This window comes from Lepidochelys kempii, chromosome 11, assembly GCF_965140265.1.
Source record: "Lepidochelys kempii isolate rLepKem1 chromosome 11, rLepKem1.hap2, whole genome shotgun sequence".
NCBI classification, from domain to species: Eukaryota; Metazoa; Chordata; order Testudines; family Cheloniidae; genus Lepidochelys; species Lepidochelys kempii.
Genome location: NC_133266.1, coordinates 38,863,047 through 38,886,885, shown reverse-complemented (window position 1 = coordinate 38,886,885; position 23,839 = coordinate 38,863,047). Strand labels below are relative to the sequence as shown.

General features: G+C 42.5%; 2 protein-coding genes across 4 annotated transcripts; both read right to left on the bottom strand.

Annotated features, from left to right (window-relative positions):
• Window positions 1–215: 215 nt before the first annotated feature.
• On the bottom strand, window positions 216–7,586 carry KLHL23 (kelch like family member 23). The gene is made up of 3 exons (XM_073304742.1): window positions 6,374–7,586; window positions 3,919–4,071; window positions 216–621 (listed from the first exon to the last, which is right to left on the bottom strand). Exons 1-3 carry the CDS (start codon window positions 7,584–7,586, stop codon window positions 311–313), a joined length of 1,677 nt encoding a protein of 558 aa, XP_073160843.1. The 3' UTR covers window positions 216–310.
• A 13,055-nt stretch (window positions 7,587–20,641) lies between these two features.
• On the bottom strand, window positions 20,642–23,813 carry PHOSPHO2 (phosphatase, orphan 2). Of its 3 annotated transcripts, none has more exons than XM_073305778.1 (3): window positions 23,706–23,813; window positions 22,996–23,107; window positions 20,642–21,938 (listed from the first exon to the last, which is right to left on the bottom strand). In XM_073305778.1, exons 2-3 carry the CDS (start codon window positions 23,004–23,006, stop codon window positions 21,191–21,193), a joined length of 759 nt encoding a protein of 252 aa, XP_073161879.1. In that variant the 5' UTR covers window positions 23,007–23,107; window positions 23,706–23,813; the 3' UTR covers window positions 20,642–21,190. The 3 variants fall into 3 exon arrangements, with proteins under 3 accessions (XP_073161879.1, XP_073161878.1, XP_073161880.1); XM_073305777.1 differs by having other exon boundaries at window positions 23,619–23,801; XM_073305779.1 differs by lacking the exons at window positions 22,996–23,107; window positions 23,706–23,813 and adding an exon at window positions 22,228–22,266.
• Between the last annotated feature and the right edge of the window lie 26 nt (window positions 23,814–23,839).

Sequence of the window (23,839 nt, the reverse complement as noted above, 5' to 3'; positions counted from 1 at the left end):
ATTAATACAAATTAGTTTTTTACATTACTCCGTGTATGTCCACTGGAAGTATATTTTGTAAAGATGCTTTGTAAACCTTTATGAAAAACAATAACTGGTGAATTTATTTTGAAAATGAAATTATGTAAAAATATTGTCACAGCATTTATATTATATGAAGTGAATTTTAATAAATACAGGTTTGTATACAGATTTATATTAAATGTGAGTGATGGGTTGTATTAAATACATTGCTGAAGAGGTAATCTGTACTGGTACAGATACTGTACTTGCTTGTCTCTTGCAACAGACATATGATATTCAAATTGTATTAGACATTGTACACACAGACACAACCATGTGAACGCATAGCACTGGGAAGATTGCCGACTACTTCCCATTTATTATGCTCAGGATCATATTTCTCAATACTCTGCAGATATGTTCCTTTTGAATAGGAATATCCTCCTGTTACATAGATGCATCCATTCATGACAACTGCACCACATTCCATCCTTCTTTCCATCGTATGCGCCATCTGCCTCCATTCATTTTGTTCTGGATCATAGCAGTCAGTGTTTGCGGTTTGTCCACCCACAAGATAGAGCTTGTTTTGTAAGGCAATGGAACACAGTCCATATTCTTCAGAAAGAAAGGGAAAATAGTTTAATTTAGAATAATAAAACAAACAAGCAGTACTACCTAGTTAGTGAAACTGCAGATACATATGATAGACTCTGTGTCACAATTTCAGAGTAACTGAATCTCTATTCCCTCTCTGTGGTCCATCAAGGGCACCACTTAAGGTTTCAGGCTCCCAGACATCATCTCTCTTGGATAGAGATCATCCTGCCATACACTATGAGAAGCCCTACAATCCTGTCTGCCCATGCGCCAGCCCCAGTATATTGCCTCTTCTCCAAAGGCTGTGAACAATGCATTGTCAGCCGTTACAAGTTACCACACAACTTTCTCAGAAAAATACATTTATTCATAGGATAAAAAAGCATTACAGAGAAAGCATAAAATAATAAAAGCTCCTACACACTTCAGAAATCACCCATCCTCCACACTGGGAGTCTGGTAGGCCAACATCCCTTTCAACACTTCAACAAGGGTTGGGTCTTTCTTTGGACAGAAGGTCCTGTCCATTTGCTAAATCAAAAGGAAGCCCCCCAACTCAGGTCAAGCTCTACCAAAAAGCTCTTTCTTTGTTTTGCAGTGTCTGGAAAACCCAGCCTGAAGCAGTATATGTCTAGGGACTGGTACTTCTATGGAGCTGTTTCCAAACAGGGACTGTTAGTAATCATTCCCCGCTGTTTTCAGTTCCTGCAGGAGCTGTACTAACCCACCCCCAATGGAGTTCCATACAATCTCTGGCCCACAATGATACATAAAACATTCATTAACTTCATACACTATCGTCCCAAAAAATACAGCATCTGGTTGCAATATCGGCCACAGTGGGGTCTTTTTTCAAAAGAAATTCTCCATTGACTTAAATTGGTTTTGGATCAGATCAGATTTTGAAAAACCTCAACAACTTCTGCTGTATCTGGTCTCAGGAAGACTAAGGGCATCGTAGAAGCTACATACATTTTAACCAGTGGTTAAAGAGAGTCTTGTTTAAAAATTTATGCAGATGAACATAGGAAGTAGAGGGGGAAATTTATTCTAACCCTGTCCATTCAGGATTGTTCCCTTGAGTTAATTTTCTTGTCCTTTATCCAATCTAGATTGTATTACCCTATATGCTGAGGCTTCCACCACTTCTGTAGCAGACTATTCCACAGTCAAATCAATGTAACTGTCAATAATTTCTCTTTATTAATTTCATCCCATTACATTACAGGGAGGCAGTATGTCCTAGTGAATAGAGCACAAGACAAGGCTGGGACTCAGGAGACCTAGATTCTATTCCCAGCTCAGCTATTGACCTACTGGGTGATCTTGGACAACTCACTTCACCTCTCTGTGGTTCAGTTCCTCCCTCTGTAAAATGGGGATAATCATACTGACCTCCTTTGTGAAATGCTTTGAGATCTACTGATGAAAGTAGATCAAAGCATTTCACAAATGAGGTGCTAAAAAAGGTGCTGAAAGGTGCTACATAAGAGTTAGGTGTTATTACTTCTCTTTCCATTCGAACGCGTCATCCTCTTCCTTGTTAGGGTTCACACCTTCCATATATTAGTGGTTTATCATCACTGTCCTGTTCCTGAGCCAAAATCTTCTGACCTTTTTTGTCAATCTCCATTTCCCTAGTGTTGCAGCCTGTCTTTATGCAGACTCAAGACAATAGTTGGTTGCACTGTGCATGATCTCTGCAACCAACAGAGCTAGAATTAAACTTTATTTTTTAAAATTAATATGTAGATTCTGGAGCAAAATCGGCTTGAGACTTTCTATTCTGCCAGCCAGCAATCCATGTAAACCACCTTTGCCAAATGCCCAAAAGGGTATGGAGTTTCTAGGAAAATAGTGTACTGTATTGATAATATAGTCCATACTTAGTAATATAGAAAATAGCAATATATTAATTATATGCTTAATACAGTTCTGAAGCAAACTAAGGCCTGGTCTACACTAGAAAATTAAGTCAGCATAACTACTTAGCTCAGAGGTATGAAAAATCCACACCCCTGAGGAGCAGAGTTAAGCCAACCTAAATCCCTGTGTAGACAGTGCTATGTCAATGGAAGAATTCTTCCATCAACCTTGCTACTGCCTCTTACAGAGGGGGATTATCTATGCTGACGAGAGAGCCCCTCCCGTCAGTGTAGACAGTGTCTACAATGAAGTGGGACAGCGATGCAGCTGCACAGTTGTAACATTTTAAGTGTTAACAAGTCCTAAGGCTTTGTCTACAGTGGAACCTGAATGACAGGACTTTTGTCATTCAATCATGTGAGAAAAACACACCGCCAAATTGACAAAAGTTTTGCCGACAAAAAGCACCCGTGTGAACAGTGCTTTCTCAGCAGGAGAGCTCTCCTGCTAGAGCACTCCCAGAAAACCCCACTCCAGTAAAGATGTGTATAACGTGAGTACACAGCTGTCACCATGAAGTACATGCTCGAAAGGTTGAAAATGAAACCTGAGGAGGAGCACAATCTCCAACAAAGGGATTTTAGAGTAATTAACAACCAAGCTGTACTGCTACTGAATGTATCCATTAGGGATTGCTGAAACAATCATTTATCTTCTATGTTGTCTTTAATGCTAACGCCCTATTACACTTCACGGTCATAAAAAAGCAGGTGCACACAAATAAGAAAACAAAAATAAAAATAAGAACAATGAAATAACACTTCACCTACATTTCAATACACTCAGTACAACAATTTTAAAATATTGTTAAAAGTTCTGTAAAGCAAATCTTTAAAACATAAAACTCATATGTTCCCCTCCCAAACTGTACATAGAAAACCATTCAAAATGTGCATTAAAAAGTGATTTTGGTCATACATTTAGAATGTTTTCTCTGAATATAACTCTTATTTTCCCTTTCTATAATATTTTTAGAGAGAGAGAAGCTAGGTGAGGTAATACTTTTTTATTGGACTGGCTTCTGTTGGTGGAAGGTACAAGCTTTCGAGCTACACAGAGCTCTTTTTCAGATCTGGGGAAGGAATCAAAGATACTACTTCACCTATCTTGTCTCACTCATTTCCTGAGACCAGCACAGCTACAACAACACAGCAAACAACTTTATAATATTTTAACACTTTTCATACTACATTAATATTAAACATTTATTTGTTGGCTTGCTGATCAAATACTTTGCTAGCTATTAACCTTACAGCAATTCAGAATGCATTTAGAATGCACTTGAAGCTTATTCTCTTTACAAAAGAACATTATCTAAAGCAATGACAAAGATCATTAAAACTTTCAACTAGAAGTAACCAAAGTCAAATTCTATATGTTTCTGTTTACCTGGATGTGGACTCGTAGTGACTATGCTCCATTCATTGCTACCTGAATGATAGCTCTGAATTTTGTCATAGGTGCAGCTTCCCCTGTAACCATAGTGGCCTCCAATTACATAGATGACTTCACACAGGACACAGGCTGTGGCATTTCCAACACCTATTTATAGTATTAAATTCACAGCACAACTTCAGATTCTACAGAATACTTACTGCCACTTCAATCAATAACACATCAATAAGCTGAAGTTACTTGTTAATTAATATTTTAATATAAAATTATTCTTCCAGGTATTTAAATGAATGTGTAATAAAAGCACCAGAGAGAACTCTTATGACACCTTACCTTGTCAATATAAGGCAAAGTCAGTGAAATCAATAAAGCTTCTTATATATTTTATTGCATATTAATCAATATCAATCCATCCTTTCAGACCACACAAAAGCTATGTGTAATATTTATATGTTAGGTACTGTACCTAGTTTAGCAGTACTTAAAGAAACACTGACAAGGTGGATGAGGTAATATCTTTTATTGGACCAACTTCTGTTGGTTAGTGAGACAAGATTTCAAGCTACACAGAGCTCTTCTTCAGGCCTGGTAAAGATACTAAGAGTGTCACAGCTTGTCTCTCTCACCAACAGAAGTTGGTCCAATAAAAGATATTACCTCACCCACCTTCTCTCTAATATCTTGGGACCCACATGGCTACAACAACATGGCATACATTAAAGAAGCACTGTCAATGTTAGGATGGAAATTTGACTTATTTTAAAATTATTTTAATTTCATAGAGAATTTTAAATACCATTTTAAAATAATCATTTCTTTACCAAGAAAAATTTAAATGGCAATTGAGGTTACTCAGCACCTCACAGAATCATTTATACTATTTTAATCCTCTGAATTACATAATTAATTATGCTGTTGTACAAACAAGGAAGTAAACAAATTGGAGCTATGACAGGTTTCAGAGTAGTAGCCATGTTAGTCTGTATCCGCAAAAAGAACAGGAGTACTTGTGGCACCTTAGAGACTAACAAATTTATTAGAGTATAAGCTTTCATGGGCTACAGCCCACTTCATCGGATGCATAGATTGGAACATATATTAAGAAGATGATAGATAGATAGATAGATAGATAGATAGATAGATAGATAGATAGATAGATAGATAAGTTGGAAGTTGCCATACAAACTATGAGAGGCTAATTCGTTAAGATGAACTATTATCAGCAGGAGAAAAAAACTTTTGTAGTGATAGTCAAGATGGCATTTAGACAGTTGACAAGGTGTGAGGATACTTAACTTAGGGAAATAGATTCAATATGTTTATCTCCATTTAAAAAAAGTAACAAAAATGAATGCTTGCCAAATTAATATGGAAAAAAATCAGAAGGAAATTATAGAGAGAAAACATCTATACAAAAGAGACAAAATAGTTTATAGTATAATTCTAATATTCTACTCTTTATAAATTAGCAATAAATTAGATCAATAAGAATAATGGTTTATAGTAAACGATATGGACATCTAAGTAATGGCTGCATGAGCAGTATGAATTCTACTGATTTTTAACATTAAGTCACTATCCACTTTCTAGGTGTTTTGTATTTTACAGACCTCTTATAAAAGAGAGAATATGTAATTTAAAAAAAAACATGCAGTGACTTAATTCATATTTTTTTGCTTGCATTATCTTTGATAACAAGATAATACAGTTTATTCTTTGCAATAGTTCAAATTCTAATATTAAAAATAACTAAGCAAATCAAATGTTTTTCAATCTGTAGAATAAATTGCTGCCACTTTTCATCTTCCCACCAAGGACTTTAAAAGTCCTGGACTGATAATACACAGAGATGTGACAAATTACATGAACAGAAGTTATGAATGACGGAAATGTGGCTATAAAGAAATGGATCACAACTGTAAACATTGTGATACCTGGAATTTGTTATTCTGATCAGAAGTTTTTATCAGATAGAACTTAACTGCTGTTTGGGTACAAAGTAATTACCATCCATTGGAGCTAAAGTTAAATGACATTTTCATTAGAGTACAATCTGAATAAAAATATTATGATCATTTTATTGAAACTCAACTTCAGGTTTCACAGATTACTTTCTGAAGGTCCATTCAGCACCAGAAGGGCTGAAATTGTACAGTGACTTTTCTATACCTTATACAGAAATTTTGCGCAAGAGAAGGTAACATTAAACTGAACATACTACCTTTAAATTCACATTAGTGTTGTTGGATACAGTCCTGTACAGAGTTCAGATGTTTCAAGTGGTTTGACTAATAAAGACCTGAACCCATTAAACCCATTAAAGTTAATAGAAATACTCCCATTTACTTCCATGGGCTTGGATCAGGCCCTAAATATGGCTGTAAAGTTTACAGGTGGCAAGTGAAAAAGGACAGACATTGAGGCAATAACCATAGGAAAAGTTACATACCTTTGATCATGTTTGCAATGGGAACCCATTTCTTTTGTAAAGGATCATAGAATTCTGCTTCTTGTGCTGGAGCCCCTTTTCTGTAGCCCCCCAAAGCATAGACACAGCCACCCAAGGTAACTGCACAGTGATAGTACCTTGTATTAAGCATGGGGCAGCCTTCTGTCCATTCATCAGTTTCACTGTTATAAATCCACACAGTATCAAGGGCTTCTATGTTGTCAGTTCTATAGCCCCCCATTACATAAATGTTGGGTCCCAAACTAGTGACCCCATAGCTCTCCCTTGCATGATCAGGCATTTCCGTTCCCTGGATCCAAGCATTAGTTAAAGGATCCCACACATGGACTTCTGATAAAGGATGCCAGTAATATCCTCCAATCACATACATAGCTGCTGTGGGCCTTTTGGAAATGTCTTTTGGGTTTGTGTTTAATGCACTGTATATCAGAGACCTTATCTTGTTTTCATTAAGCTGGCATTTCTTTCGCAAGCTTAAGGCTGATCTTAAATATATTTCATTTAAATCTATTTTGAGGCAATTCAGCAGATCAAAAATGCATTCAATTCTTTTCTTCACATCATATGCTATCCATTTAACCACAGGTTCTATGGCTGCCTCTTCTTTCCAAACATTGAGATTCTCTCTGGAGAGAATAAATAGGAGTTTCTCATAGCTGATTTCCAGAAATTCTTCCTGCCTCCACACTTCTTCAAATCTTGATAACAATATCCTCCTAGATTCTTTCTCTAGCTCTGAACAAAGGTGATACTCTGCGAAGGAGTGCATCCCTATGCAGTTGACAGTATCTACATGCCTTACCAGAAACTGCTCACAAGCTTTCTTTACTGACACAAACTGGAGGAGATCCGCAGCTTGGAGGAGACTTTGAACATTTCTCTCTGTTATCTGGATTTGTGATGTGTATGCATAATTCACAAGAGCCTCCAGTATAGCGTGGCTGATCCCAGGAAGTTTGATCTGATTTTTAGATTTTTCTTTCATGTCAGCTGTGAACATTGCCCTAAAATAATTGCTACAAGCAGCTAAAACAGCTTTGTGGCAAAGGAAGATCACACCAGAAGCACACTGAAGAGTAATATCAATAAATAAGCCATCCCGGTAAAATGTTCTGAAAGCCTGCAGGAAATCCACAGGGTGAGAAAGATCGTTGTAAATATAGGTATAGTCCTCTTCTCCGCTCAGAGCCATCTCTGGAATAAAGTCAAACAAAAGGGGGTAGTTTTCAGTTGGCAAATTGCTTTGGGTAGTCAGCGCTGAATGTCTTAATTGTCCGTGTACATTGTATCAATGCTGCAGTCCAAAAGGCAAAATATTTCCCAGTCACGAAGCAAAATCACACGCATTTTCAAATAAGGTTTTATTCATGGCTTTATACATATTCAACCACATCCAGGGGGACAGTAAACTCGATGCATATGGATGCGTCTCCTTTCCCCCTTCTAATAACGGGTCTGTGACAGACTTTGCTGTATTGTACTATTCAAATTATTTGACGTCGTACAGCCAGAATGCGCACAGAAAAACAGATCTCTCACCACGCAAATATGGCACGTGAAAGGCTAACTGGAACCCACATGTCTTAACATTTTACATCTAACTCCATGTGGAGTCCAAGCTGCGTAGAGACCCAATGTCCAACTCCAGCGCAATCCGTTTGTAGGAGAGCTGCTGCCTATTTCAATACTAAAATGACGGGGGAAGCGGCAATGGACAGTATCGCACTCGGGTGGAGTGGCGCGGCCGCTGGGCGCGCGGGGAACTCAACGGGGACGCGGAGCCCTGCAGCACTGGGTGCCAGCCCCTTATGGCTCAGCCCGCTAGCGCAAAGGGGCTCCCGTGGCAGGCAGCCTCACGCCACGGGCTCAGCCTGAAGCCCCGACACGACAGCTGGGCTCGTCCGGCTCCGGGTTGGAGGAGCCCGGCGGGGAAGCCTGCGCTGCTGCGGCGCACCCTGGATCAGCCGCGCCCGGCCAGCCTGAGAACGCAGGGGACTCCCGCGAGGACCCTGGGCCACCGCCCTGCCCGGCCCGTCGGCCCTGCGGCAGCGGGGAGGCGCCCAGCAAAGCCCCCCAGCAGCCACGCGCCGCCCTCAAACCCCACGCGGGGGGCCGGGCGGCTGCGGAACCGGAACCTGCCGGCAGAGGGCGGCGCCGTCAGCTCGCAGCGCCGGCGGGGTAACGCCTCGCGCCCGGGCCCAGACCGCCGCGAGCCCCTTACTGCTCTGCCGGAGGCGGCCGCCGCGGCTGGGCTGGGGCCGGGCTCGGGCTCAGGCGGCGGGCAGCGGCCCCTTGACCTTATTCGTGAGAGAGGCTGCCGCGGGAGGCGACCGAAGAGCTGAGGGGCAGCTCCCGGCCCGTGTCGGGGTGTCTCAGCGGTCTCCTCTCCCCCCGCCCTGCCGCCGCTTCCAGCCCGGCAGCGCCCCCTCCTCAAGGTCACCGCGCCCCCGCGAGACACCAGCGCCCCGCTCCAACAGCTGCGGCTCCGCCTGGCGCGGAGGCGGGCGGACTGTGGGGTAGGGCTCCTGCCGGGGCAGGGCCCGGGGCCGCTGCAGCTTTCCCAGCCCAGCAGCTCAGTGACACGCAACCAGGCGCAGGGAAGCTACCCTAGGACGTGGCTTCCACAGTCCCCCACAGTGGCCCACGCCGCGAGCATCCCCCCAGCACCTGCCAGGGCCCAAATCAGCCTCTTCTGCAAGCCGCCCAGATGCTGCTCAGCCGAACCCCGCAAACAGCGAAGGCTAAAGAGGCAGCAAGGTTAATTGCTCCAGGTGAACTGCAGCCTGCTCCGGTGCGATCCTGTCCTCACGTGTAGAAGGCACGCTCAGGGCTTGGCCTGGGCATGCGGGGAGCTCCCCACATCGTGCCGCTCAACCTCCCACTGCCCATGTGGGACAGACTCCCCATGAGGAACACAGCAAATGATCCATGCCGGACACCGAAGTAGCTGTGGAGTTCCCTTTCTGTAGGTGTAAATGACTCTTCTCATTATGTCTAACTGTCATGTAGACGTGTCACAACTAGAGCTGTCTACTGTTCTCATCATGTTGATTCTTTTTTCCTCCTGTAAATAATTAGCAGCACTAGTAATCCCAATTATGGTTGGCGCATAAGTAACTCTGGATTTAAAATGAATGCTGTCCATCAAAACCAGGGAGCCAAGGCTCCCTTGAAACTGGAAAGGCTGGAGAAAAACATTCTCAGAGCAGGACTATTATTTGTTATTTGCTAAGTGCCAGCAATGAACTCAGTGCAGTAGAAAACACAAAATAAGAGAGTTGCTGTATCATGGCTCCAAAGGACTGGTGCTAGGACCCCAGCTTTGGAACAGTCAGAGAGCCAGGCCCTCCCTAGGGATCTCTAGGGCAAGCCATGTGGCTTCACTGCCTCCTTAGGCTGAACCTCTGGTCCTTCAGCACCCTACTTCATACTGTGAGTGTCGGTCAGCGGGTCCAACTAAGGCGACCTCTTAGGAAGACTTGTACAATCTTGGGGAGCAAAGTGCCTCCTCGGTGACACTCAGCTGGCGTTGTAAAACAGAAAAGTTTTTTAGTTGCCTGGAACACAGCACCAGTAGTCATTCGTTAGCATAGAGAAAAGAAAATTACAGGATAGTCCATCCTGGTCAGCACAGAACCCAAAGCCCTGTGCCTCGCACCTATCTTTGTCCAGATTCAGATGTGCCCGATGGCTTCCTGCAGCCCACACTTCCACCTCACACCTATTCCCCAGTCCTCTGTTCCCGAACTGGGGAGATGTGGCTCGGCCTCCCTGCTTAGAGGTGGGGAAGTCCATCTCTCTTTGGGTCTTTGGTTGCTAAATGTCCATGTCTGGGCAATTGGATTTGCAGTTGTCTTCTCAAGAGCTCCACTGACATGGGATCTAAGACCCCAGACAGCCAGGTGCCACTCATACCTGTGTTTTAGCTTGCCCAGAGAGCAAACAGTCCTCCACTCAGGTAACACTGCAGCAAATAGGGGAAACTGAGGCACTCATAGGCTTCATAAAAATATTACAGAAATTCCTACTTCGTCTCATGCTGCCCCTTGGAATTTACAATGTGAAAAACACACACACAAAACAGAAGGCACTGTGAAGTCTTAAGGGATTGGATAACTTGGGAAGGAGAGAGATTTAAAATTTATTTTTTATTATTTTTGGTGCGCTTTTTGTGGGTATCAGAGGAAAAGTGAATCTTAAAAAGGGATTTAAACAGGGAAAGGATGCAGATGACACACAGCTCTACTTATTCTTCAACACACACATCACTACCACCAAGATGGCCCAGTGCTTGGACAAGCTCAGGTCATGGATGAAGAACAGCCTATTATAGCTGAACAGGAGCGAAGCAGAGGTGATGCTGATTGGCAGAGGAAAGAACTGTGAGGACTTTGCAGCCATGGTGGAGTGTCCTTTGAATGAAGTCATATACCCACAATTGGTCAATTCAGTCCATAGTTTAGAAGAGCTCCTAGATTCATTGCTGACACTAAGCTCTCACATAGCCCCACGTACAAGTAATGCTTTCTGCCATCTCTGTCTGGGTATGAGACTCCACCCCATCATGGCAGATGATGACTTGGCCTTGGTTATATGTGTCTTTGACTTTGTCACCTTTCAGCTGGATTACAGCAATGCAATACCACCTAAGCATGAAGAATCAGCTCTTCATACCTGGTCATGGAGCCATCAGCCCTTGGAAACTCCAGCTAGTACAGAATGTTGCAGTGTATCTGCTCACCAACACAGGATACTGTGAGCACATCAGACCTGTCCTCTGCTCTCTACATTGGATTCTGATAGAATATCAAGTCAAGTTCAGGATCTCAGTTCTTATCTTCAAGATGATCAATGGCTTATGCGCAGCAAAGACCACCTATAGTTCCAAGATGAGGACCACGGTCAACAACTCCACTCCTCAGGTGCAATAGAACTTTCTGTCTCAAGTGTAAAACTTGTCTGTGCAGAGGACAGAGCTTTCTCAGGAGCCAGATCCAGACTGTGGAGTGAATTTCCACAGAACTAAGGACCATCACAAACCCCACCACCTTGTGCTCTAAGAGCAAAATGCCCTTTTGTCCTTTCCTTCTCTAACAAACACATGGCAGCATATACATATTTCATTATAAAAAAATCAAACCCCACCAAAACACTACACTGCACATAAATTTCCCCCTTGGGGAGAGAATGAGAAAGAAAATTAACCACATGTGGCACAAGTTAATCACATTGATTAATGCATAACCGGAAGACACCTGGATATTATGGTAATGAAGACAGTAAAAAAACCTATATAGAATAGATGCTGGATGCTTCAGTGGAAATCATAAAATCTTTTAACACACTTAATTGTGGATTAACAGGAGACCTGAAAGTCCCTATGCTATTTTTCCTATCAAACACCTTTTACAAATGCTAAATTAAAAGATTTAATAACAAAGAATGATTGCACTTCCTGATGTAGCTATAGTTCCTTCAGTGGGTAGCAATAACTACTTTGAATACTTATCCAACCTTGGATATTTTAATTGTAAAGTGCCAAGCTATAAAGCCACAGCAATGTTCAAAGATGGAGGACAAGTGATCACATGGACAATGAAATATCATTGCAGACTATCACATTCTATTCAAGATCTCAGTCCTTACTGTCAAGAGGGGAAATCCTGGCCTGTTGAAGTCAATGGCAAGACTCTCCTTGACTTCAGTGGGGCCACGGTTTCACCCAAAGTGCTTAATGATCTGGGCCTGGAACATGTGAATGGTAAATAAACTAAATCTGCAAGATGAGGATCATTGTTGACAGCTCTGTTCCTGTGGCACAATGAAACGATCTAAATGCCAAATAAATTCTAAATAAATAATAATACCCTGAGGGCAAAGCTCATTTCTACATGAGATGGCCCTTTCCCAGGATCTATTCCAAGACTGTTTAACAAACCGTCCACAGGATATAACAACCATCACAAACTTTGCAACTTTCCCTTTACAAGTTCAAGATGCACTTCTTTGAGTTGGGCTTTACTAATAAAAATAGAGCACAGTATACAAACTAAAAGCAATATTTAAAACACAATTTCCTTCTTAGGAGAAAAAGGGAAAAGAAAGAACCACACATGACAGCTAGTCACATCTCTTAATGCATGACTAGAAGGCACACAGACACTACAGTATTGGAATTTGAACAGAACAACTTGAAATTTTAATTTAATTTCTTTTACTAAATCTAGTGGTCTGCAACTACTCTAAGGAGAGTAGCCAGCACTGACCTCTCAGTGAATAAAGAGAATAAAGAGCTTCTCCATATCACACTAGAATATGAAAGCCAAAGTAGACAAAAGGAATGCAAGCAAAAATATTGTTCATTGCTTGCAAACTAAGCTATGTAAAAGATTCAGCTCCATTTTAACACTCAGTTTCAACTGTAAAATAGGCAAGAAAAGGGCTGAGGGTCATGCCTGTAGAAATGTTAACAAAATGAAGGTGAAATGTGAACCATGGAAGTGAAAATGTCGTGTATCCATGGGTGGGGTCTTTCAGGTTTTATTGCTTAGGGAATTAAAATTAATAAATCCAGTTTAATAATGCAATTGTGTTTTGTTTACTCCCAGAGTTTAAATTTTATTTTTAGAATGAAGGTTTCCAGGGCTTATGTTTATATTTTTATGAGTTAACATATACTAGCTGTCACACTGGCAATGACTATTCAATCATGTTACTTTATTTAAGACCTACATTAATTTTCAAATAACTATTTTTACACAGAGTCAGGGAATGGAAGGCTCTGGTAGCATGAATGCAAACATCTTGTTTGTTGTAGCAGCATCAGGTTCTCGGTTTCCAGCTACAGGGGTTTTTTTACAAGATGACCGACAGCCAGCAAGCATTAAAACTTGGCACTACCAGCCTTCCCATTAACCCATGACACAACATTGTCAGCAAACAAACTGGAGAAAATGCTTGATAAGCATGCAGGGGAGAGTATTAAAAACTGATATGTGTGAATGTTTAAGCCCTCATTTAAAATTTGGATACAGGGTGACAGAAATTCAGGTTCTTAGAACTTTAAAACTATAGTCACTAAGTATACTAGGATCTATTTGCTCTTTTATGGGAGCTGGGCATAATGGGAACAATGGGTTTGGTGATGCACCAATGGTCAGAAATAGTCACGTAGAAGTTAAATTATTTGAAATATTTGATTAAAGTATTAACAGTTAAGTGTAAATATATTTAATGTAAACAATTTAATAAATATGTTTTCATTATTAAATGCATTAAGGGACAGATTATATAACCCTTACTCACATTTATGAGCACTTATTCACACAAATATACCCACCATGTGAAATCAACGGAGTTTCACGCACTGACTTCAGTTAGACGATTTGTGGGGGTAAATGCCCACCACTGTAAGAACTGCAAAATCTAGCGCTAAGTGTTTATTCCATAAACACCCATACTTTCTCTCCCTGCTACAGCAGTGGTACACTATTTTCTATGGTTGCATACGACGTGTAATTTTTCGGATTATATTTTATCCATGATCCCAGCCTCCATCACCCACTTATTAAATATTCAAACAAGCACCTGCATGCTTTCTCTCATGTTGCCCCTTGCCCTTGGGAGGAGCTCCTTATAAACATCCACAAAACTAACTAACTCCCTTCTGCCGCAATTACTACAAAAAACTTGACAACAGATAGGCTACTGATGTGCTGAGATCAGTTTATCATGCTGACCAATACTGTCTCAGTGTTTTCTTGCATGTACTTCCCCATCTGTCTTATACTTCGATTGTATTGTGTTTTATACAGTGCGTAGTATAATGAGGTCCTGGTCCGTGACTGGGGCTCCTATGTGCTACAATACAAATCATAATTTATTCTAAGCAGAAGCCACTTTTCTATAACAATGAAAATCCCAGGGGAAACACTTTCACATCAGCAATTCTGCAGTCCTTTTAGATTATTTGTTAATTATGGGCTATGTTTTGCAGAAAGTTAAACAGCGATTTACATCAACCTGTGGAAATTAACTGGTTTGACAGAGAGGCCCTCAGCATCACTGCTATGATAGAGGGTCTGTCAATTTTATATTTTAAACTCTGTGTTCACAGCTCAGCCATTCTCACATTTTACTCAACCCAGCATCCAGAAGATTCACATAAGAAGCACTCACCACGAACTGAAAATAAATTACTCAAATTACTCAAAAATGTGAGTTTTAATAATTATTCTCAGTTTTCCTACCAACACAAGGGTTTTCAGTAATTTACAGCAAGACTTTTCTTTTTCATTGTACCAGGGGGCTTAATCTATTCAGTTATTTGTAGTAACAAATTATTTGCATGCCTGTCCACCAGCTAGGTAGGGAACAAGTGTGTATTTAACACATTTAGGTTAGTTTTGTTGAAACTTCAGAAGAGGCAAGGTGCTGTAAGGGCAAATAAGGAGGTAACTGTATCAGTACCTTGGGGCTGATTTATCTTGTTAGACTGACCTCAGACTTGGTAAAGCAACCCCACATCCTTTCATGTATTTATACCTGCTCCTGTATTTTCACTCCATGCATCTGATGGAGTGGATTCTAGCCCATGAAAGCTTATGCCCAAATAAATTTGTTAGTCTCTAAGGTGCCACAAGGACTCCTCGTTGTTTTTGCTGATACAGACTAACACAGCTACCCCTCTGAAACCTAAAAAGAGTGGTAGGCCCAATTGACTAGTCTGGAGATTCAAGTGCATTCTTGCATTTTACATACAGAATTGCATGATTTTAAGTGTGGATAATGTGCATTTTTTTGTTTGTTTAAGGAATAAATATGTCTATGAAGTAAATAACATAGGCGTGTTGTATTTTATGTCTTAAAACCTTTGTGGTGTTTTTGTCACTACATCACTTTTGTGGTTGGAGAAAAACCAGATAATCCTTGTTTCCCTATTCTGAAGAGGGCAGATCTAGTCCACAAATAACAGCATGTATTATCATCCTGCACTAATAGTTATACCATATTCCAATCAGCTGTGAAATTCTGATATGTATAATCTATATATACACATTTTTGTTTAAACAAAACAATGTCTGTAACTGAAAAAGCTTTGGGGTCAATACCATTAAATGTTTAGATGTTCAACCCTTCACAGATTTGTCCTCCTACCTTCTTTCTCTGCTCCCCTCCCACTCCACTTGTCTCCACTCAGCTATTTTTTCACTTCTTTCATTTAGGCCAGATTATGAACTGTTTGGTATATGTGACCTGTTGCCCCGCCCTCCTACCACCACACTTATAGTTTGCTGTATCCTAGCATTTGTCACACATAGATCCCAGAGACTTTTACAAGGGAAGGCAAGTGTTATCCTCCCGTTTAACAGAGATAATACAGGAGGTCAGTGGCATAGCTACTCTACCAGAATGCAGATCTGCCTCCTAGCGCACTACCCTATACCCCAGACCATGCTATCTCTCTGCTTAAAGTATTTGTGAATATGATGGAACTCACTCACTAGATGACCAAATGCTTAGTCTGCACTCACTTCCTGCTTCTGTTTGGGTACATTACATTCAGAATGCAAAATAACAAATCTCCCCTTTTGTAGAGGAGATGCACTTTTCATCCACAGTGGCTTGGCACTCTAAACATAAATATCTACAATCTAAATAAAAATGGGTATGTATCTAGGCTCCAACTTGTACTCCTTCAACTGGGAGTTCAGTCTACTTACATAACACTATTTTTAAAGACTACTTATTTTGTATTTTTTATGGGACATTAAACGACTGTAGTTTAGGCCCATAATTTGTCTTTAGTGAGATTTAAAAACAATCTGATTTTTTTAAAGTCTTCCATTATATGTACACGTCCTGGCATGGGTTCATTCTACTCCTGCAGAGCTGCAAGCAGTCAGCAGAGGGAGCACAAAGTTAACTATTTACCAGTTATTACCCAAACTTCTGGACTCCACAAAAGATTTTGATAAATAGTGACAATGGAAATTACAGACTGCTGTCAGAGTGTAAAGGGGCAGTTATCCCTCCACTGGCAATTACACTGGCAATAGGGAACAAATTGAGGCAGAAAGTGGACCAAGAGCTCATGTGAAACTGAAGAGAAACTCCACTGTTCGGAGGGCTCATGGTGAAGACAGAGAAGCCACCAGAGGCAGCAGGTTCCGTGCCATCAAGAGCAAAAGTACATGGCAGAGTCACACGTCAAAACTGGAGGTCTGGTCCAGCATTTGCTTCCTATAGTGGGAGTAAAGTGGTGATAGTCAACGGCTTGGGAAACTGTTGTATTGTCAAGAGGAGGCCTTGGGTTTTGTGGTGCAGGGTTTCTGCTCCTACAATAGTGGCTAAGGGTCAGAGATCTGCAGATTTAACAGATTTAACAGATTCTTGAACTACCTTTGGATCTGTGGGCATTAACCCCAGTCCCTCCCACAAGACAGGCAAATACTACTTCACAGACTGGGGCCTCAGGTATTTTTGGAAAGTAAACTATCCTCTTTTACACCTTTTTCCATACTCAGCATTGATTGAGCCTAGGGCCTGGTCTACACTACGAGGTTCGGTCGACTTTAGCTGCATTAGGTTGATTTTATAATGAATGCATCTACACAACCAACCCATTCTGCCGACCTAAAGGGCTCTTAAAATCGACTGCTGTACTCCTCCCCGATGAGGGGCGTAGCGCTAAAATTGACCTTCCTGGGTCGAATTTGGGGTAGCATAGACACAGTGCTGTCCAATTCAATGGTATTGGTCTCCAGGAGCTATCCCAGAGTGCTCCAATGTGACTGCTCTGGATAGCACTTTCAACTCTGATGCACTAGTCAGGTACACAGGAAAAGCACCGGGAACTTTTGAATTTCATTTCCTGTTTGGTCGGCGTGGCGAGCTCAGTAGGTGACCATGCAGTCCCAGAATCGCAAACGAGCTCCAACATGGAGCGAATGGGAGACACTGGATCTGACTGCAGTATGGGGAGAAGATTGTGGAGGCAGAACACCAATCCAGCAGAAGAAATGCTGATATATATGCCAAAAATCGCACAAGGCATGGTTGAGAGAGGCTACACCAGGGATACACAGCAGTGCCACGTGAAAATTAAGGAGCTCAGGCAAGCCTACCAAAAGACAAAGGAGACAAACAGTCGCTCCGAGTCAGAGCCCCAGACTTGCCACTTCTATGATCAGCTGCATGCCATTCTGGGGGGGGGGCCCTACCAGTACCCCAACACTCTCCATGCACATCTGCAAGGTGACAGCCTCACGTACCACAGATGAGGATTTTGTGGATGAGGAAGTGGAGGAGGAGGAGAATGTGCAGCAGGCAAGCAGAGAATCCATTCTCCCAGGCATCCAGGACCTTTTCCTCACCCTAGAGTAAATACCCTCCCAGGGCCTATTGTTCCCAGACCCTGAAGGCAGAGAAGGCACCTCTGGTGAGTGCACATTTGTAAGGACACTACAGTGGTTAAAAGCAATTGTGTTTAATGTTTGATTTTCCCTGAACAATTGTGATGCATTTGCGGTCAGTACAGCTAATGGAAAAGTCTGTTAATGTGTCTGGGAATGGAGCAGGAATCCTCCAGAGACATCTCCATGAAGCTCTCCTGGAGGTACTCTGAAAGCCTTTGCAGAAGGTTTCTGGGGAGGGCTGCCTTATTTTGTCCTCCACGATAGGACACTTTACCAAGCCAAGCCAATAGCAAGTAGCCTGGAATCATTGCAGCACAAAGCATAGCAGCGAATGGTCCTGGGTTTTGATTGCATTCATGCAACATTCGGTCTTTATCTTTCTGTGTCAGCCTCAGGAGAGTGATATCATTCATGGTCACCTGCTTGAAATAGGGGAAGTTTTGTAAGGGAACAGTAATCCCATCTATTTGGTGATCCCCAACACATTAGACAGGTCATAGTGGCCGGGCTGTTTGGGCTTGGCTAAAAGGGATCATCCCAGAGAATAGCCACGCGGGAGGGAGGGGTATGCTGCATATCCACCCCAAAACCACAGCCCCTCCTTTTAAGTGGCAAACACAACCAGCATCGGTTGCTATGGGAAACCAGCTATCGGTTGCTGCAGTTTGAAACCATTCCCACATTATGAACGTGGAAAAAGCCAACCCCACGTACCCTTTGGCTTACCATGGCTGCCTGCAAATCAAATTCTGTTGCCCAGCTGTGTGTGATGTGTCACCCCATACTGGCAGGCGCTCAATATAAAAGGCAAAATGCAACCTTGCACCTAAAACATATGTGCTCTCTGTTGTGAATTGCTTGATTCACTGTGAAAGAGTCTCCCTTTTGTTCTCAGAAATGTATCATCTTAAAAGTCTACTCTCCCTTTTTTTCCTCCCTGCAGCTGCAAATGGTTCTATGTTCCCCCCATCAACTTTGTCCCTGAGGTTAGTGCAGATTAGAAGGTGAAAAAAATGCACCCACGCTGACATGTTTTTTGAGCTCATGCAATCCTCCTGCACTGATAGGGCACAGCTGAATGCATGAAGGCTTGCAACTCCATTGAGAAGCACCCCTTCTGGTTTATGTACTCTTTGGCAAGGTGCTCTGGTGCCAAGATAGGGATATGCGTTCCGTCTATTGCCCCACCACAGTTAGGGAACCCCATTGCAGCAAAGCCATCCACTATGACCTGCACATTTCCCAGAGTCACTACCCTTCTTAGCAGAAGGGTACTGATTGCCCTGACTACTTGGATCACAGCAGCCCCTACAGTAGATTTGCCCACTCCGAACTGATTCCTGACTGACCGGTAGCAGTCAGGCATTGCAAGCTTCCACAGGGCTATCGCCACTCGCTTCTCAACTGTCAGGGCAGATCTCACCTTGGTATTCATGCGCTTCAGGGCGGGGGAAAGCAACTCACAAAGTTCCATGAAAGTGGCCTTATGCATGTGAAAGTTTCGCAGCCACTGGGAATCATCCCAGACCTGCAACACTATGTGGTCCCATCAGTCTGTACTTCTTTGCCAGGCCCAGAATTGGCATTCCACTGTATCAAAATACCCCAATGATATCCCAATTGCCACATCCCGTGCTTTCAGGAACCTCTGTGTCCCTGACTTCCTCACAGTCTTCCTCATGCTGGGGGCGGCTCCTAATTAGGTTCTAGGCATACTGCAGGATAATGCGCAAGGTGTTCGCAATGCTCACAAAAGCGGAGTGCAGCTGAGTGGGCTCCCTGGTTGCCGTGCTGTGGCACCAGGAAAAAAGGCGTGAAATGATTGTTTGCTGTTGCTTTCAAAGAGGGAGTGAGGGAGGCAGGGGAACTAACAACATGTACCCAAAACCACCCGCGACCATGTTTTTGGGAGGCATTGGGAGCTTAACTCAGAATTCCAATGGGCAGCGGGGACTGTGGGATAGCTACCCACAGTGCACCACTTCGTCAGTCGATGCTAGACAAGGTATTGAGGACACACTCCGCTGACCTAATGCACTTAGTAGGGACATGCACGATAGCCTGTATAAAATCGGTTCCTAAAGATCGACTTCTATAAAATTGACCTAATTTCATAACATAGATATGCCCTCAGTATGTGGATGAGATGGCGGAGAGTGAGAAGAGAATTACAGTGTGCAAGATGGAAGGCGGCAAACCCTTTATGGCAACAGTTGTGATTCAATTACTCTTATATTTCTGAAGAGGTGACAGAAATCATGTATAGTGAAAAACAAATAGAATCCATGACTAAAAATAATTTCCTGTGGAGTGGCTCCCTATTGACATGTGTTGCATCATGTTTCTGAATGAGAATTGAAGAGAACTCTTGTTCCTTAAACATACTGTTTCCTTAAGGAAACAGAGGAAATGTCTTTGAGGGACAAAAGGCACTCTTTCCACCCATAAGCTTTGAGCATTTGAGCTCCAGTAAGTATGCCTTGAAAGGCAATTAAACATATTGCACAAACACATATTACTCTTTTAGACAGACAATGTTTAGATTCAGGAATTGTGTCCTTAGCCTCTGTTTGCCAGAAGCTGGGAATGAGCAACAGGGGATGGATCACTTGATGAGTACCTGTTCTGTTTATTCCTTCTAGGGCACCTGGCATTGGCCACGGTCAGAAGACAGGATACTGGGTTAGATGGACCTTTGGTCTGACCCAGTATGACATTCTTATGTTCTTAAAGCCAATAAAAACTATTGGAAAACTTGCTTTTGTTTAAAATAAATACTAAATATTTAACTAATATGTCCCTTTAAACCAAATATACAAGACCATAAACATTAATTTACATATTAAAATATTTTTGCTGCTTTAACAAATATACAAAACCAACAGTGGCAGTACCTTGCTTTTAGTGCCTAATATAAATCTTATACATATAGATGAACCCTCCATTAAAAGCCATTGTTCTGTGCACTAACCCTGCCTCTCCCCCTAAATATCTGACGAGAAGTAATTTGCACAAACTGGTAAAGTCAAGATTTGGAAAAAAAAAAAAAATAGTTGTAATAAATTATCCTCTTTCCAGCCTTTCTCCCTGCTCCCTTCCCCCTGTGCCCTCCCTGCCACCCCCCATTTAAATGAATGGAAAAAGCTCATACTAAGTGTTTTTCCATATAATAAATAATCCATTTCAACATGCTCACTTTCCCACTACGGTAAAGAGTAAATACAATACTTTATATCCTGTATTTCAATGCCTTAGTTTCAGATAATAGCATCCCAAAATTGTGACTGTGTGCTTTGAGACAGATATGGTTAGTATTATTCACTCCACACAAGATAAAATACCTTTACCAATTTACTTTTACCCATCTCTATAATTTGAGTTACTCCCTCATAAGTAATTTCAAATGAGACAGAATTTCAATACCTGATGACCAAACTAGAACAGAAGACTGCACAGGATCAAGATCCTCAGACATCTGAGAAATCATTTTCTGTAATGTGTACCCTTGTCTGGGCATAGCAATATCATCCTTCTTTAAAAAAGTTACTGGACAGAGATCATTCCCACCATCACCTACATACACAATTTTTATATATTTTACTCCTTGGTGTAACTTTTTATCTACAAATTCTTCTAACACTTTTCTTTTGCAGAGGTTTTTAGGGCACTTTGCACAATGATGACTGTGAAAATTCTGCACAGTAAGATAGCCAGCGCCACTGAAAGTTGCAGGATTTGTAAACACTTCATCAAGCACTTCATGAAAGTTAGCAGCTTTCAAAATCCAGTCAATAAATACTGTATTAGAATCTGAAATTATTATGCAATCAAATACATCTTTGTTCTTGCCAATAAAATCTAAAAGATCTCTCATTCCTGTAGTGAAAGGAATTGTTGTCATAGTTCTTTTCATTTCATCTTCTTTTACTCCACTGTCTCCCAAATATCTAAAGACCCTGCTCATATATTCTGTCCAATGTCCTTTTTGATAGGAGTTTCTTAGTTTGTTAGGCAGTTTTTCCTCAGGAGCACATTTCACAATCCAGGTGTCACTGTTTTCATCTATGACCGTATAGTCAAAGTCAAAAACCAGCAGAAACTTCATAGTTGTTAGATAAGAATATATTCTGAAAAAAAAAAAAAAAGAGAAATATTTTCTTTATATAACAGAAGCTTCTGCTAAGTATTTAATTCCTACCATGACCTCCTGCTTGGAAAAGTGCAATTCTGAAAGAAAAAAGAAGTCAAGACAAATGTATAAACATAGTGAGCTGTTTATGAGTGCTACAGCTGTGGGAAAGGTTATGCTCAAGCAAGATTATCTCTAAAGGTCAAATTCTAATTCACTATCCAATTACATTTTTAATTAGATAGTATAAAAAGTATCTGAAGCAACATAATTATATTGTTACTCACTAGTCTTTGCTGACACAAGCTCAATCTTCAGAGTAACAGCCGTGTTAGTCTGTATTCACAAAAAGAAAAGGAGTACTTGTGGCACCTTAGAGACTAACCAATTTATTTGAGCATAAGCTTTTGTGAGCTACAGCTCACTTCATCGGATGCATACTGTGGAAAGTGTAGAAGATCTTTTTATATACACACAAAGCATGAAAAAATACCTCCTCCCACCCCACTCTCCTGCTGGTAATAGCTTATCTAAAGTGATCACTCTCCTTACAATGTGTATGATAATCAAGTTGGGCCATTTCCAGTTCCTTGGACAGCATCATTTAAACAGCCAGGTTGCACTTGAGTTCTAAAAATTTTTATCCACATCACCAGCCAAAGCAACCCTCACAGCTTAAATTCTTCAGCTTGCAGACAGGAGATAGAAGCTTTTTATGAAAACCTTGAGACACACATTTGGAGATGCTGCTGTTGCTAGGACTTTAACCCGTTTTCTCCCACCCACCCCTTAAAAACAACAACAATTAGTAACAACATTCAAGCAGCCACCTTGACTCAAAATCAAGAAAGCAAATAATGCTGGTGGTGAATATTAGTGTTGACTTACTATGGGGAGATTTGTAGGTGACTCTTAATATACTGTGGTCCTGCAGCATTAGAGTTTATGGACCAGGCCCAGGGTATCTGAATACCCTGGAGGAAACACCTCACCCTTTGGTTAGCACAGTTGTAGGCACATATTTTGTTTATCTTAGTAATAAGTTCGTTCATCACCTTTTCTTCATTCGGAAAGAAGCCAGGCAAGTCGACAGCGGTTGTGTTAACAATATTTAAGCTACAGCTCGAACTCTCTCTCGTCTCAGCCTCAGTAACTCTATAAAGGACACTTCACACAGAAGGAGAAAGGACCATCCAGTATTAGGCAATATCACTCTTTTGGAAACTCCATCCCCGCCCCCAGAACCCCCCACAGCATGACACAGGAGCAGAGGGAGCGCAAAGCACAAGCAAAGGCGAGCAAGGTTTCCAGCTGCGCTCCGGGGAAGGGAGAGGCCGAAGGGAGGGGGCAGCCAGCAGGCCGGCAGCACGCCGCAAGGCGGCCCGCAGGAGAGGCTGGCGCGAACGGAACGGAGCGGCGGGGGGAGCAGGCCAGGGACTCTCTCAGAAGCCGGGCAGGCCGTTTGCATAGTAGCCCGGGGACCAGGGGAGCCCAGCGACGTGGCCACAGGGCAGGGGCCGGCAGGGATGGGAGGCCGGCGGCGGCGGCAGCGCTGTGCTAGCGCCGGACGCGGCGTCCCGGCCTGGCGAGGCCCCAGAGGCGAGCTCCGACAGGAGCCCGGGCGAGGCTCGCGGCGGCAGCGGCAGCCGGGCCGCACGGGGCCGCGCGGAGCGCTCACCCTCAGCCTCTGGGCGGCTGCAGGTCCGGCCCGAGCGGGGACAGGAACCGCCAGCGGAACGAGGCGCCCGACGGGGGCTACACCTACATAGCGGGGAGGCGCCCGACTGGGGCAGGCGCTGCGACAACTCCGGTCCTCCAGCTCTGACACGGAGCCCCCCGCTTCCGGCTCCGCCCCGCGACGTCACGTGACACGCCTCTCAGCCAGTCGTGCCGTCTGTC

Bases quoted from the DNA above. Each gene is read 5' to 3' on its own strand.
- KLHL23 (XM_073304742.1), bottom strand. From the start codon at position 7,586: ATGGCTCTGAGCGGAGAAGAGGACTATACCTATATTTACAACGATCTT. The intron at 4,072-6,373 runs GTATGTAACTTT...TACTATAAATAG, and splicing joins CATTGCAAACATGATCAAAG to GTGTTGGAAATGCCACAGCC. The intron at 622-3,918 runs GTAAACAGAAAC...TTCTTTCTGAAG, and splicing joins CACTACGAGTCCACATCCAG to AATATGGACTGTGTTCCATT.